The 17,368-nt window shown below is 35.0% G+C and overlaps 1 protein-coding gene across 1 annotated transcript in view; it reads left to right on the plus strand.

Annotated features, from left to right (window-relative positions):
* Positions 1-16,607, plus strand: part of LRPPRC (leucine rich pentatricopeptide repeat containing) — an 86,835-nt gene extending 70,228 nt beyond the window's left edge. Inside the window, exons 31-38 of the mRNA XM_042881238.1 lie at positions 873-961; positions 4,531-4,735; positions 6,836-6,975; positions 7,160-7,275; positions 9,913-9,987; positions 11,395-11,479; positions 14,657-14,799; positions 16,093-16,607. Of these exons, the coding sequence (XP_042737172.1) occupies positions 873-961; positions 4,531-4,735; positions 6,836-6,975; positions 7,160-7,275; positions 9,913-9,987; positions 11,395-11,479; positions 14,657-14,799; positions 16,093-16,149 (910 nt within the window). The 3' untranslated portion in view covers positions 16,150-16,607. The remainder of the gene's footprint in view (positions 1-872; positions 962-4,530; positions 4,736-6,835; positions 6,976-7,159; positions 7,276-9,912; positions 9,988-11,394; positions 11,480-14,656; positions 14,800-16,092) is intronic.
* Positions 16,608-17,368: the final 761 nt, after the last annotated feature.

Below are 17,368 nucleotides of genomic sequence, written 5' to 3' on the forward strand. Positions count from 1 at the left end.
TTATCTTGATTGCTGATATGGTAAATGACAGTGCCCCCCTTTTCTGTGTAGAGATTTTGTAATCTAGAAATGAACATTTGTAAAGTTATCCTCATAGATTAAAAATGCAGCTATACGTCACTGAGGAGCAGGGAGGGAATTTTATAATGTAAGGTGAATGTGAAGACTGGTTAGTCTCTCTTGACTAATTTCCCGAGTGATAGAAAAGCTTTGGCATTGTTATTAAAGATTCTCTTTAAATACCTGCCGGTATGTGAACTGCAGTATTATCAGAGATAAAGAATTGATAAGCCAAATGCAATTTTAACACAGCTAAGGCAGCAAATGTAGTATATTCACTTTAAAAAACCGTATACATCTAGATGACAGAAATTTGAAAATTAATCAACCAAATGATATGGTGCTAGTTCATAATATGCTTTAGTTTATGTTTAAAATATACAGTGCTGAAAATAAATGTTTCATTTTTATTGCTGAAAGAATAGTTTTACATTTTATAATTATGGTGACTATTGAAAAAAGAAGAAAAAGTATCCAGCTTAGGATACAACAGAACAATGCAGGGCATGCAGTTATTTTAGTCATCTAATATGTCAGCATTCAAGAATCTGAACCGATTGTTTAAAAAAAATCTTGTACTTTGTTTCTTTTGTTGCTCACTTCCAACTTTGTCATCTGTCAGAATGCAAAAAAAAATTATCCTTCTATAACCATTGACAGGATAACACAAAAGCTGTCTCCAGGTCGATATTTTGCAGCAATATTTTTAACATACGAACAGTAGTTTTTATAATTTCACCTTGGTGCTCAACCATTTATTATCGTATCAGAAGCATGTCAGTAATTCCTTTCTAAATGTCTGCTTCTTTTAGTGCTGAGACCCACATCAAGGGCTTCACACTGAACAGTGCTGCCAGCAGCCTCCTCATCATATCGCAAGTTAGGCGGGATTATTTGAAAGGTATGTCACAATGCTTGACCTTTACGTCACATTAATGCCTCTGCAGATTTTTCTTGTAACGCCCTTCGAATACTTGGATAAAGGAGTCCATTTAGCAAATTACCTGCTTATCAAGAGCCTTTTGTGGTAGCTGAGAGACGTAAATTACTGTACATGCATTTATAATACAGCTTGAATATGAATGTACTTGTCATTTGACCACTTAGTCCAGTTTCCATTCCATTTAACACAAGATGGGTTTTCTTAAGATGAATCACAGCTCTTCAGACATGCAAAATTTGTGCTCCAGAACGAGAGAAAGTACAGGCTTTCAAGTGCGTTAAAATTCACAGCACAAGTCATTTTGCTTTGGAAATTAACATACTTTAGAGCATCTGAAACAATTCCCAGCAGTTGTTTCTTGCATATTGTGGTGCTTGTGTGAGATACCAGATGAGTTAAATTGACTGTTAAATGTGCATGATTGTGCACTAAATGATTATAATATTGATTTAAAAACTTAATCAAATACTTTTTAATAGTTCTCAGTACCAACAGTAACAAAATAGTAAGGTTGACTTTCTTTTTAAAGTAACAATTGTGATAGAAAAGGAAATGGTGGCTGAAGAGTGTGTGAGGGTACACAACAAGATGGTGGGTCATGTTCAAAGTTGTGTTATTTTACTTCTCAGCGCTGGTAGTTTTGCAGCCTAGAGGGTTCCGCTCTGCAGCGGAAGTAGTCCATATACATGTAATGTTGGATATATTAAAATACTTCAGCATAAGCATTTAGATACTTTTTTCACTCTTTCCTGCAGCTGATCATCTTCTCTTGTTTCAGATTCTTTCCCATTTCAGTTTGATGTCACTGCCTGGTGTCATCAACTGAAGTATTTATGGCAAACGCAATTGCTTTACTTGCTGCGTTGGCAAGTCTTATTTTTGCAGCTTTCAAATCCTTCACCTAAATCCTATGCCTCATTTTGTTATGAAGGTCACTCTTAAAGTAGTGTCTCCTATTTGTTTCCATGGAACCAACAAACAGATACAAAGGGCACAATAACACCATTTGATGAAGCAAATTTTCAGCTACAGAGCGCTCTCTTTCAGTGTGAAAATGCACAGCTAATGGAGGTGACTACCAATGATGAACAAGAGCCTGCATGCCATACTTGTAAAAACCTCCACCAGTGGAGGTGACTCACTGTCACTGTTGTATGTTCTGAAACATACCAGCCACTGTCTCTCTGTGTTCACATTCACTGTTTGGTCTCCATAAAGTTTCAGTAAGTGTTGAAGAATGTCAGTGGGCGCTGCTTTCAATGACACATGCTTTTTTCATGTGCATTTGTATTGCAGATACCATTTTGTCATACTGTCTTTCTGCTGCCATCTGTAGCATGGCAATAAAATGTAGTGGAATATAGGTGGGAAGGTTCTACCTCTTCTGCAATACCAACATCTGCCTCTGAGTTTTATGGCCAATGTGATAATATATGAGGCATTGCTTTAGAAGCAGTCCTTTTATAATTTTCAGCTTTTGTCTCTCTCTGGTATAACACTAAGTTTTGCCAGTTCAAATCCTAAATATTGCTCCTCCAAATCTACTTTTCTTCTGATATCACTGATAGGTCTGTTTTGAGGTCATCTTCCTTTAACTGCTTTCTTTTCAGCTAGAATCCTAGATTTTTGCCACCTCAAACCTCTCATTACTTATACTCCAGAATTGTTGCCTTTTACACAATAGAAAGTTTTTCAAGAAGTCTCTTGAATTGCATGAGCTTGCATTAGTTTATTTTCCTTTACTTTGTGCACTGAACGAGCTTTTTTTTTTTTTTTGGTAATGTGTTGGACTGTTTAGAACTCATCCTTGTTTCTGTTTTAAAGATAATTACTTCTCTTTAAGTGAAGCCTTGAAAATGCAAGCTACCAAATGTTTTGACCATGTTGATCGTTTTCTGAGGCTCAACAATTTCAGAGCAAAGTCTTTTTGAAATCTAATATAGCGAGTTCAATTTAACCTGTATCTTGTGATGGCAGACATACCTCTCTTGAGCTTTCACTTCTGTGAAACTTGCATGCTTTATCACTTCCTCAGAGAGTTCACCATCTTTCTTTACTACATGATGTGGTACAGTTTAATAATAATATAAATTACATAAATTACTTAACTCCCTGAGTATCCTCAAAATAGCTTTAATATCTTCCAGCAAGAACTCGGGTTATTTTAAGAGTCAAAATTTAAGTTACGTGGTATGGAATTTGTGGAACTTAGAGGAAAGGTTTTTAAAAGGTAAATGGTAGACTTCCAGAAGCAGAGTTAGCTGCTTTTAAGTACTGAAAAGTGAAGGCATTACATTATGAATTCAGATTAGTAGTGAATGCTTAAGGAGGAAAAGTAGTGCTGCATACATGCAACTTCCAAGTCTTTCTCTGTCCTCGTTACCAAGAAGGCTGATTGTGCCACAAGCTTAAGGGAGGTCCACACTTAGAGGGAGAAGACAACATGAACTTTACATGTGTGGTGTATTAAGTTTACTTCTACATTTCAGTAATCTTGCCTCTGATGTTCCCCACACAAGAGAAAGAGAAAGGAAAAAAAAAAAAGGTCAGAAGGGAAATGTGATGGGAAGGAAGGTTAGGCATACAGGATGTTTTTTCTTCCTCTCTTGTAAAAGGTAATATTTGGTTTCTGCAGTACCTGCATATTGAATTGGAATGTTAATGCTGTGAAGTTCAAGTGGGTGTATGTTATGTTAGAAGTGTTATCCCTTGGTATGATAATTATTATCTGTGATTAATCCTGCCTCTGCTGGTAAGGAGTAAGAGATTTTTACCAGAGGGGCATGTCACTCTGTGTCTTTGCTCATCTGTAATGTAAATCGACGTGAATTTTTTGTTGAATAAATGAGAGTGACTGCATCTGTGTTGGGCTGTGGGAATTTGTGACACACAGAAGTCTGATTTGGGGGTGTTTTTAACATAGGTGATTGCTATCATTTCATCAGTTCTGGAGGTAACAGTGCAGTTTTTAGTCTGTTTTTTGTTCTTGCATGGAAGCATATCACATGCTTTTATTTACAGTTGCTGATAAACACTTAAAGTTTTGGTGTACACTTAAAATATTAGATGTAAGCCATTTCAATAGTGAAGTAATTTTTCAAATAATATTTTAGTTCTTAAGTATGCAATATTTTTTTAATTTCCGTTAAAGAAAATTCATTATAGCTTGTTTGGAGAAAAGCAAACCATGAACATTGTGACTTTGGGGTCATAAGAGAAGATGTGGGACATCACAGCTTCCCCTGAGCTGGACGTTAAAATAAAACAATTAAATGTCAGTCTTACTTTAATGTGTTTTTTTTTTTTTTTTAATTGAGCAAATGTTGAAGTATTGTATCCTACAATGCTGTTGGAAGTTTTTTGTGTAGATGTTACAATTTTCTATCACAGTTTGGGGGCATTGCTTCAGCACAAGAATTCTTTTCTATACAAGTTTCTAAAAAAGTAAGAATAATGATACCAGTAGCATAATTACCTTCTGAACTAAGATGTGAATTTAATCTCTTTTATGTCTTCACATTCATTAGATGCCGTTGCTGCTTTCCAAGGAATGCTTGACAGTGGCTTGTTGCCTTCTAGACCAGCAGTTATTGCGCTTACTCAGGCTTTAGCAATGAAAGGAGATCTGAGGAACTTAAAAGCACTTGAAAACATGGTGGAAAGCATCACAAAATCGATTGGTTTATCTCCCTCCCTAATTTCTAATGCTATTGCACTGGCTCACACACAGAAGTAAGTGTTTCTAGGACTTCCCCTGGAATATAATCACTAATATTCAATTTCATTTTTTTCCATTCATACTATCCTAGATGTTAAAAATCCAGGCTGAGTACTGTGCTGTTGAATTTTGTTCTGATCTCATTTTGCAAATACATTTGGGATTTGGAAATCATTTAACGTGGTAAAGGGAATGGCTGTGAGATGTTTGGGAGATCATAAGGTCATCTTTGGTGTAATTAGCTTTGATACTTAGCACTTCACATGAGGTGTTCTACTTGGTGTTTGCTGACAATCTCTATGAAATCTGCATGTCAAATAGTTATTTCATCCATATGTACAAAAAGCCTGGAACTTTGCATATGCAGAGTATGCACATTACATTAGACCAGAAACAAAAACTGTAACCTGTTCCAGTAATTGAAGTTATAAAATATGATTGTGTTTACCTTCAAAATAGGACAGCCCAGTTCTGTTTCTATGGGATAGTTTTACACTAGTATACATTATGTATACTAGTAAACATAGTTTTCAATATTGAATAATTGAGGAATAATTATCTCCTATGCTGTTCTAGGCTGCAGTTTCCATCAAAGTCAATTATCCCCAGACTTGGATTATTCTTTCATTTGAATGTTTAATTCAGTATTATTCTATCTAGCATTTTTATTTTAGTGGATACGATCATACCCTACTGAGTTTATCCTTCCTCTAAAATTGCATGAGAGAAGCACTTTAATGGAAAGTGAGTACTATGAACTTTTTCAAATAAGGAAGCCTACGTGTCCTCCTTTTTTATTTCAAACCAGTTTCATTGGATAAAGCTCCTCTGTCTAATAGCTAAATAACTGTGTAGTGTGTAAGAGATACCTCATTGCCTTGGGCATGCCAGACCACAGAGTATACTTACTGTAGTGTCTTGAAAAGCAAGATGATTTAAATTGAAGGAGAACTCTGCCAGCTGGTTCCAGTAGTAAGCTCACTGTTTTCAGCCGCTGCAAAACCATAAGGAACTTGAATTCTGAAAACACTTAGATCCAAGTGGTTGTTGGCACACAATAGGACTGAACTGATTTTTTCCAAAGTTAAAACAATCCAGAGAGGAGAGGTAGTTCAGGTCTGGTCTCCAAAGCTGCGTATTCTTTTTATATTCCCATGTCACGCAAGGCTTGCAAAGTCATGACTTGTTCATAACCTCCATCAGATTGGCTACAGAAGTAGGTAAGTAAATCACTATATGCATATACAGTTTAAGCAGCATCAACTTTTCTTCTCCCATACCAAATCTAGCTTAACTGTATGAAAACATTTAGCAGAGGCATAAATAACAAGCACCTTACACATTGTCATGTATCTTGCAAGCTGCACCTTGCAAACTATGAAAAGCTGCAAAGTTCTTACAAGTACTTTTACGTTTGTGTATCTGATGTCATTTTCAAAGCATTTTTCATAGATTTCTGCTTCACCTAAAAGTATTTATTATGCTCTGATTTCTTTTCTAAATTAAATTTGTTTTTAGAGTGGACTGATAGAAATATTGTCATATGAACTTTTAAAAATGCTGGAAGTATAGCTTTCACTTAAATGAATACTTCCTACAGTATTTAATTAGCATTCTCCATACTATGCTTAAAGATGAAAGCATTTAGGCAAAGGTAATGGCCAGATGGTATTTAGTATCAGTTTTTGCATCTAAAAAAGGCATAAATGGGATGAGTTGCCTAAATAATTAATTGAATAGCATAAAGAAATACTTACGTTGTCTTTATTAATTATTCAGATGCTGTTAATGTTTTGATTTTTATCTTCTGGCTTTACAGAACACTTCCATAAAGCAGCTAAGTAGAATTCTTCTTTGTTGAGTTAGGGAAGAAAATTACTTAGGTGTTCTTAAAGGTCAAAGGTAATTAAAAAATTTGACTTACAGGATAATTTATCTATTCAGTCATAAATGGCTTCACTTTCACAATATCTGAAAGAAGTTGTAGGTAATCAACCATTCCTGGGAAGTATAGCATTAATGGAAAAAATAAAAATTTAAATGTAATTGCTTCTATAGGTTTAGAAATCTTGATTTCAGAAATCAAGCCAGTTTTATATATTTTTTTTTCCTAGCAATGACCTTGATGCTGCAGTGGAATACCTTGAGCCTCTGCTTATCTCTGGTGCACAGAATCCTGATCAACCTGTCAAAAATATTTCCTTTTTGTTACGAAAGGTGTCTGAGACAGGATTAGAGCCAGCTTTGGAAAAATGTAAGTTAATTGCAGTTGTATTTAAATATTCTGACTAGACAGAGATGCTACAGAAGAGCTATTACATTGTAAAATCTGCTCCGTCAGCGTAAATCACACCACTAAAGTTTACAAAAGTGTCTTTTCAATCAAAGAATTTCCTTATTTCCTTTCTGTTTTCTGCATATTTTCTATCATTTTGTAGTTGGCGTGATGGCAGAACGACTAGCCAATCAGTTTGGAATTTACAGACCTGTCACAGATCTTTTCCTTCAATATGTCAGTGCAGACAGAGTGGATGATGCCAGATCTCTACTACAGGTAATGACATAACAAGAGGTACAGAATGCATAGTGCTCTTCAAGGATAAACAGAGGAATTATGAAAAAAGAGATGTGTAGCATGGGCAAGTACTATAGTGTGCTTTTGAATTACAGCATGAATAACACAGTTAAATGATTCTGAACCGTGAGATAGTCTAGTACTAGTAGAAGCATGAGGTGCTGAAGTCAGAAAGCTTTTTGTCTTCTAACAACTTGAAGGAAATGAAGGCGGGTATATTGCATGAAATTCCACCCAAAAGAAATATTTATTTCTTAAGTCTTCTGTTTAATAGCGCTGCTTCTTGCTAACCATTTCCTTACTATTGATCACATAATTTCTTAAGTACTGTAAACCCAGTACATCTCTGGTAGCTGTGCAGTTCACACAATAGAAGTGGGCAGTGTTTACTTTTTGTCGCCTTGATTTTTTGTGTTTTCATAACATTGTATACACAAGCTGTATTTAAGATTTATTAAGAGCTCAATGACTTTCTGTCCACTTGAGTGTCACATGTGAACTGAAAGAAAAATGCTGATTTCTGGGAGACAGTCTCAGCTCTGTTTAGTGGCTGTCAGGGAACGACAACTGTGTTCATATTGTTTTGGCAAAGCTGGACAGAGCCAAGATGGAGGCAGAATGAGCACTGGTTGCTGAGCACTGACTGAGCGCTGACTTCAGCCAGCCAGCCTCTTCCCGGCAGTCCAACAGCCACATGTGCTGTTGTCTACTTGGGGTGCCTCAAACGGGGGCCTGCTACCAGCTCTTGGTGGTAAATACTATTTGCTCACCAGCTGAGGAGTATTTTAAGCTGTTACAGAAACACTTTTGCTTCTTGCAACGAGTGCTTTATGATTTTCCAGGACTTTTTTTTTTTTTTTTTTTTTTTAAAGGGAGAACATATGCTGACAACTGTGTTCAGTGTGATTTCTGCTACAGAATGAGATTATTGTATGAGATATAGTATTTGTATATTGTCCTGTCTGGAATATTAGTGTTTCGTTATTACTATTGTTTTGCCCAACTAGCTGTCTGAGTAGGAATTTAAAGGGAGAAAATTTATTCCTGCATTTCTGAAGATAGGTTTTCACATTTTTAAGTAAAAGCTACTTATCTTCCAAAAAAAAAAAAAAAAAAAAGCTAACTGAATTATTTCTAATGATTTCTTTAAGTTTCCTGAAAGTTTTATTACAGCAGTATCCAACTGTTGGAATTAGGTTCAGAGCCCTGCAATGTGCTAGAAATATCATGCTGTTTGCTGTATCTCAGATAAGAGTTTTACAAATTCTTCATGTTACATGAGTGTTCATGGATAAGTTTGTGTTGAAACCTTCATGTATGACGTAATTTTACATATGCTATGGAGATACCTCAAGTTGTGTTAAAAATCCTTGGCTGTTACACTGGATCAAGTATTGACTAATAGGAAACCAGAAGATAGTAATAATCACTGAGCACTGTTTGTTGTTCTTTTGGAAAATGGAAAGTAGACTGCAATCTTAAAAAAAAAAAACAAAAACAAAACAAAAAAATCCCACACCTTTCTGGGACTGTTTCTTTCCTGTCAGAGCTCTTATTCAGTAGAGAGTGTTGCAAGCTTTTCTGTAAATGCTTTGCCTCTTTATGACTACGAAGCAAATTTTTGTCAGAGCACTAGCACTACGCGGATGCCAATGTTTTTGTTTCAGACTCTCTGATGGAATGAAGCTTCAACTTTTCACCTGCACCTTAAGGAGCTTGTTAAACAGCACTGAGTATATAGTACATTCATTATGGAATAAAGCAAAATTTCTGGTTTGAAGATGTCTAACCTACTGAGAGTAGAAATTCTTTTAACGTGTATCAACGTGTGTTTTCACATGCACGATACCTTTCTTCCTGGGCATTTGAATACTTATGCCTTACATCTTATAAGTAGTGCTGTGCACTGTAGGAATTTTAAGAATGGCACCTCTGAGGAGCATAAGCTAAAGTATTGTCCTGTGTATGTTGTTTTGCCCTCATTTCTCAAGTAAAATTTTTGATTTATCTGTTCTGTCTCAAACTTTTTTTTTGAAGTTCAGCTTCTCTCTCTCTCCCTCAAACACTGTCTATTGCAGTGAAAGCCTTTTATAAAATAGAGAGATTGAAATCAGTCCTTTGTATGCTTAAGTGTAGGTAATTATACTTTAAAGAGAACTTGCTTTGTACGTTTTAATTTTTATAAAGAAACGAGCAGTTATCTCCCTGACACCTTATTAAATGTATAATTAACCTTATGATCCCTAGCTCACTTGTGAGTGCTTGGCAGTATAATTGGAGAGGAATAGTGTTTCTCTTTTTCATTCTTTTGCAGTCCTAAACCTCGTTTTTGTGGTACGTTGAAGTATTAGTTTAATTCTTTCCCCTTTTGTTTCAAACAAACTTTATACCTACGATTTTAAAAGCAACGTTTACCAAAACCGTGCATGAAATGAACTTGTTTCCTCTATGCAGTGGTTTTTCTTTATTTAATTGTCATTTATTTACTTTGTAAATAGGTAATATGTATTAAAATATAATTTTAAACATTTGCATTTGGAAATGCTCAAGTTTTGTCATTTATTTTAATCGCTAACCTACTCATGGCAGCTACATTAACTGTTTCTTTTTCTTTAGAGGTATGGTGGATTAGTTGAGGAGAAGAGAGCTTTTGTGAATTATATGATGAAATCAGCATCTAAGCCTGGACAGGTATAATATTTTTTCACGTTTATCATTATATAGGTAGCATATACACATGTAGTTCATACTTCTTAATAAACTTTTGTGGAAATATTTTGGATCTTGAGCTTCACAGTTAACTGTTTTATGAAGTTTCTTAAGATTAGGGAAAAAATGTTAATTTGCAGAGCCAGGCATGTTTAAAAGAATGGTTTATTCTATGAAGCATAATGAAAAGGAGAATATAATTAATATTTTTCTGTTGTTTCAGAAGTTTTATGCTTTTTTGATGTTGTACTTTATCTACTACAAATTTTATGCTTTTATTTTCTTATTGTGCTACTCAGTTCTGTATTGCAACCTGAACGTACTTATTTTGTTGACTGCATTATACGAATACAAATGCGAGTTAGTCTTAGCCCCTTTTTAATGATTAAATGCTTCTGTGTTTGCACTGAATGAAAGACTCATTTCACATTACTTGTTCTAATGGTTTGTACACATATCTATTCTGAGCATCTGTTTGGATTCCTGGCTTTGTGCTCATTCCTTGTAATTTCAGATATGCTGTGTGCCTTCCCTATTGCTGTCCCTCCTCTCCATGTACATTCTCCTTCATAGTAATACAAAAAAAAGGAAACCAGAAAACAATAGACCAGCCACACCTTGATTTCTTCCATAGGAGAGTAGTATCAGGAAGCAGTTAATACAAAAACAAGAATAATTCTCAGATAAGGGAAAATACGTATTTCTATTTTGTGGAAGTTGCTATTAAAGATTCAGTTACAGATTAAAAATTCTGTTGTAAAAATAATGGCAGTTTAATACAATCTTTTGGTGTCCATGAAAGAAATCAGAAATTTTGGAATTTTCTACCTTACAGCCTGGAATTTGTATACTGAAGAGAAGTTTCTAGTATGTGATGAAGATGTCTCTTCTGTATACTTTTTTTTAAAAAAGAAGATTGAGTGTTTGAAATTGGAGTCAGAGGTTGAGGGAGGGAGGCTCCAATTTTAAGCACATTAGTCAACGATCTGAGTACTTTTAAGCACTGATCATAGCTACCATTGACCTCTAGGTCAGTGAAGGCTGCTGAGTGGTTTGAATTCTTTTTTAATTTGGTTGAAATCCTGACATATTCTCATTAGTACATGAATTGCTTCCTTCAAAAAATAAAAATAAAAATAAAACCAAGTCGTCTTGAAAATACGAGTTTTGATCCCATAGTTTGTTCATTTTGCTTACCATATTTCCTTATCCATTTCTTTACCATACACCGAAATTTGCAAAATAAATATTCTGTCTACATTCAATTGAGCAATCAATTCTTTGTAATCATTATAGGTTTTATTTTTCACTGAAAAGTTCTCAAATAATTAGTTTTGGCAATTTTATTTGCATTTAATGCTACTTTTGTCTGCGCTTCAAATCTCATAGGCAAAGAAGATCGAGACTCTTCTAGAACTGATTCCTGACAGCATAGATTTGGAAACTGCGTACCGTTACCTCTTAAGATGTTACGGTAATTTAACAGAATTGGTTTTTAGTGAAAAACAAATCACGAGGCATTCAGAAATGTCATGGAAATGTTCAGAAGAGGAATGGGGTCTGCACTGTTCAAGTTGTAACATTTGGTTCTGAGGGTGGAGGGAGGGGGAATGTAAGTTTGTTGTACCTGTGGTATGGACCTAGCTATTAGTCTGGGAAAACAGCTAACAGACCAAAGCCTTGACTCCTTTTCATGGGGAACTGGTAAAAGGAAACTTAAAAAGAGGCTACCTAAGGGCTTTGTTGAGCAAATAAGAGAAATACTGTACAAAATGAATGATTCTTAAAATGAATCTGGCTTTTTTCATGAAACAATTCTCTTCATTCCTTTTATGTGTGTTTCAAAATCGTAAGTGATTAGATCTATCAGTAGTGTGCAATGTCATGGACCTTGCTGATGTTAGTGCTTTAATTTAGCCAAAATTAATATTCCAAATGAATTCATTTGGATTTAGGTAAATAGTTGATTTCAAGTGCTAATCTCTTTATTGTTGAAGTCAGAGGGGAACAGCTTTAGGAATCAAGTTGCTTACTTAAATACATTTTTTTGTAATGCTCATGAGAAATCAGCACTGGTCCTCTGGCTACACTCAGTTAGAAGCTTGCTTTCATGGTCTTTGCTTTGTGGGCTTCAATATGGTCCTCCAGTTTTATTACAAGTGGAAACACTTCACACTTGTATTGCAAACAAAATGGTATAATGACAGAAGCCCTCACATTCCTGCTTGTCACACTGGAATTAAACAGCAACATTTAAGTAACACACTTCAAAAACAAATCCAAAGCATAGTGTTAGAGGCATACAAGATTCCCTGTGTTTTAATCACTTTGTGGAAGTTCTCATTTTGTAAAGCGATTGAACTAAGACTTGCTCTAAACACCTAAAACAGTGGTTAGGTATCTAACATGCAAAGCCACACATAAATGAAAGGATGGTTGCTGTCATTTCTTTAGGTGAGACATAGCTGATTCATAGCCAGTTGTAGAGAAGACATTTGATTCCTGCGCAATTAGAAGCTGTTCCCTGGTTATTCTATACAGTTGTCTCATTTGTATAAAATACTGATTCCACTTCCGTATCACTTGAAACCATGCGCATTAGTTACTGGTAGCAGTGCTGGGCTGAATTAGTCATTTTAGGATACTGTTGCATTATCTGTTCCATTTTTCTGTTTAACTGAGGAAGGTGTTACCTTTGGATACTTGGGAGAGAAATAGAGAGTGAAGTATTTACTATATTCTTTCCCAACCATGTACGTAAAGACTTGTACATGTTCACAGTAATTAGCTACCTCTTACCCTTAACTCCTTCTCTTCCATCTTTGATATTTTCTGCAGTGGTGGGTTGTGTTAGTTTCATCTGTCAGTTTAAATGATCAGCAGTAAAGCCTTTAGAACAAAAATTTAGAAGGCTGCACTTAGCTTGTATTCTCGAAATAAATCTAAATTCTAGAAATAAGATTTTTAAAATTAAAAAAAAAAAAAAATCATCTTTATTTAAATAATGGTTACTGAGCTTTAAGACATTATTGCTCACTTGGGACTGCTTCCAGCTGTGCAGGACCACCTTTTTTCTAGAAAACAGATAATTCTCCAGTCATATCCTTGCTATTTCAAATTAATTGGAAAGAAAGAAGAATGAAAATAAATGGGCATACGAAATGCTTGTGAGCTTAGCAAAGATACAATAGAACAGCTGAGAGAAGATTGGTTATATAGCACAGATCTACCATCAAACAAATAAAGAGGCATTTCGTCGCCTTGAGATGTGATCAACCACTAGGACCAGATTCTTTCTAGAATAAAGAAGTATTCAAAATACCATTCACATTTGGGTGGTCCATTAAGCATAGTGTAAGTATTATCTTTTTTGTTTTCCATACAACAAATATTTCTAATTTCAAGAGATAGGAAGTTAACAACTTCTGTTAAGACTTTTATTAAAGCTAAACTGCTTCTTGCAGTTTCTGCACTAGCCTCCCACATTCAAAAAGTAGTTCAGCTGTTGGCCCGTGGGAAGCTTTTCTCATAAGAAAGAAGCTTAGCCTGTCAATTTCTGTGTAGTTTTAACCTTATATTTTAAACTCTAAGAACTACTGTTGTTGTAGCCCTTATGTTTGTGAGGATGTCACTCCAAATGTTGACAAAAGCTGAGGCAGCATCCAATCTGCAGATACTTGAGTTTTCTAAGCAGGAAAAAAAAAAGAAAAAATATTGGATGCAGTGGTTTTCTTGTTCACAAGTTGCTAGGAATTGTTGTATGGCTACTAGGACACTGCAGACAAAGTTAAACTCTTGAGGAGTGCTTTAATTTCTTTGATTTCATCCTGATGCTTCTTAAGCAAAGATCTGAGCAACAGGAAACTCTACAGTTAAAGTGTGTGTCCATGGAAATGGACTGCCATGTTTCTCCCTTCTGCTTCAGAATAAAGAAAATATGCTTCATTGTTCTACAGCTGCTAGCAGCAAGAACTTTAGATAAATTAAGAATGGATTAATTAATGCCTGTTGCAGTTGATGCCATTTGCGTAATATGCAGAAAAATCTTACTGGTTACCTAAGCAGTTAACATTTATAATAATGGTAGTGGATCAGCAAAAATTTTCTGCTCATGAAGTGGATTTTTTTTTTTTTTTTTTTTTTTTTTGTAAAATGAATGCTTGCCCTTCTATTTGTTCCTTCAGGTTACAGTGCATGTAACTGTGACAATATTCTGCCTGTACTTAAGAGAACAGAGTTATGTTTTAGAGTTCTTAGAAGCTGAACATTAGCGGTTTTTATATTAGGTCTTGTTTTTATTTTGTGACATTTGCCTCCGAAAAAGGCACATGACTTTGTGTCTCACATCTTAGAGTGGTATCACTGCAAGCAGCTCCTATTCCTCGTGGTTTCAGCACATTCTTGAAGTAATTTGAAGCTCATCCAGCCTCAAATAAAAGGGAAGGCAGGAACGACCTTCTGTTGTATTCTCTTCATATGAGAATGGCAGTGAAATATGAAAAAAACGTTAATTATATTGTATATTAAAACACTTAGAATATGTCTTGGGAAGTAATAGGAATGAGTGACTTCATGGAAAGAAGTGGAAGCGAAGCTTTCCACCATTGCGAAAGGTTGGTTTTGATCTATTTATTTCTTTTTTTCCCTTCAGAATTAGACGGGGACGTTGCTTCTGTAAAGGCTGTGTACGAGAAAACGAAAGAAAAGAATATACAGCTGCCTGAGCTATCTCTGAAATCTCTAGCAGCTTTTCTGAAGAAAGCAGGAGAGCCTGTCCCTTTCACTGAGCCCCCTGTGAGTATTTCCTAATTAAGAAATGGATCTACAGGACTGTGTATTTCGATGTCAATAAAACAAATTGCATGAATAATTACATAGGGATTAAATCTCTGCAGAGACTCCTCAAAGGAGGTAATAATGTATGAAGTACTGAGTGCTGTAGGAGTTGTAGTAATCTGGAGTTGGATTTGACTTGGGGAAATAAAACTCTTGGGACTTACTATGTTTAAAGTACCTGATCCTTATCAGGCATTCATCTACAGGTGTATGTTTATTAAATGTCCTTTGGGCATTTAAGTGCATGAACTTTAAAGGCTTACAGAATGTGTATTTCATAAACAATTAATGGGTTTTAGGTTTCATTAATTGCTAGCTTTATATCTAATACAAGTTGCTGTCTTGGTATGATGGGATTTTAGAACTAGAGGATTTATTTTTGTATGGCAGCTTTACTTCTGGCAGCCTTGCCAAGATGCATGCAACTGTGCAAATACGTCTTGTTTGAGGGTGACAAATGGCATGACACTAAATCTGTCAAGACTGCAAATACTTCTCACATCGTTCCTTTCACTAGTAGTCTGCTGGTATCATCTCAAGGAACCAGTCTTAAATAATGACTTATTGCATTTTCTTTCTCTTTTCAAATTTCTTATTGCCATCTGCTAGCTGATTTCTATACTGTAAGATTAGTGGTTTTGTGTAGTTCTCTGAAGAACTGATTATATCTAGTTTGTCCATACTGCTTCATGACAAATGTGATTTTTTTTTTCCTTTTTATAAAGAAGCAGGAAATTGACTCAAAATGTTTTAGCCTGTTAACAGCTGCCTTTTTTTTTTTGGCAACTTTGACATAATTTGAAATATGAATTTTTATTTAAAAGCTAGACTCTATTTCTTACATGTAGTTAATGAAAATAACATTTTTCAAAGTCACTGGAATGATTCATCTTCTGATTTCCCTGTGCATTTTTTTTCTCTAATACAACTTTGTGTTTAAAAGCAGCTTGGAATTTTTTTTGACACAACTGCAGATTGCAGTTAAAAAGTATTTTCATTTTTTAAATGAAATTGATTATATTATTGCATTTTGTAATAGAAGCTTCATTGTGCATTTTTGGCAAGGTTTTCCTTTTCCTTTTATTCTCTCTCCCTGGTATTTCTCTTAATTATACAGACTTCAATACAGATCTAGTTTTTCATGACAGAGAGTAATGGATTTTGCTTTTGTCAAGATACATGACTTTGTTCAGAATTAGTAACTTCTCAGTTGAAATAACGCTGAACTTGTTTATTCCACTCTATTTATAGGAGTCGTTCAAATTCTATTTGGAAGAATGGAGGAAAAGAACATTGGAAGCATCATAAACAGTCTTTTATGCTCTGGTTGTTTATGAAATTAAGTATTCAATAAAAACTCAAAAAAAAAAAAAAAGCATGCTGTTCTGTGTAATTTTTAATATAAATACTGTGTTAAAACAGCACATTCTATAACTGTAACCAATGGAAACTCATTAATAGAAATGCTTTTCTCATGTTAAAGTTGTAATGAAATATCATTATGCTGCTTTCTGGGCTACTTCTAATTTGATGTGTGACCTACTATAACTTGAACTGTATTTTGACTACTGTTGACTCACCAAATATATGTATATCAAGAAAGTTGCCACAGGGGTGTGCAACTGTAACTTCAGTGAACTGTGTTATCCTATGTTGTTGTTTGCCTGGTCAATGTAGTTGGGAGTGGAAGTGGAAGGGTAAATAATGTCATCTTCTGGATTCATCTGTATCTGTACAGAAAATAAACACGTCTTTTTTTTTTGTTAGATTTCTCCTCAATGTACCTCTTGTTATTATCTTATAGGGTTTGATATCACAAAGACAAAATACTTTCACGTTCTGTGCTAGCTTGCGTGTCATAGCTTTATGTCATCTTTAATTCATTCTCATAAATGCTAGGTTAATTTTAAGGATGGATGGTCTGCATGTGTATGAAAACATGCATTTTAGACAAAGGAGTGTCTGTTATTTGTTGGGTCTGCAGTTATTTGCTGGGAGACTGATAGGCACGGTTTATTTGTGTAAACATGGGAGTAAACCTTGACCCTGTGTAAACTTCTACAGTCCGGAGTTGTGGCATTGTGTGATGATGCTGTTACAAATGACAAAGATAAAAGGTGCATAGGAAATACATGCTGTATCTGTGAATAATTATGAAAAGCCACAAATGCATGCATCAGTATAACAAGTGGAAACAGTGTCTGTGCAGTACCTCAAACAGGTTTTAATGAATTTGATTCCCCGCAGATGGCTGCAAATGAAAGTTTGCTACCATGTGTTTTCTAACTTTTAGTGATTCTTTACATTTTCAGTTTATTAACCTTGCCTGTTCCCGCATAAGTAGGCCTGTGGAAATGTAAAATTCATCTGTGCATGCAAGATTTGGGAGATATTTTGAAAGATCTGTACTGTTTGCTATGTCTCAGGAAGAAATTGGGACCCAAATTTCTTGAGTAAAATTTCCAATTAACTAGGCAGTGTATTTATAAATACACTGAAAATTCCTGCTGTACTCACTCTCTGGTGC

Source organism: Lagopus leucura, unplaced genomic scaffold (genome assembly GCF_019238085.1).
Source record: "Lagopus leucura isolate 7727_CA_CO unplaced genomic scaffold, USGS_WTPT01 Super-Scaffold_73, whole genome shotgun sequence".
Lineage (NCBI taxonomy): Eukaryota > Metazoa > Chordata > Aves > Galliformes > Phasianidae > Lagopus > Lagopus leucura.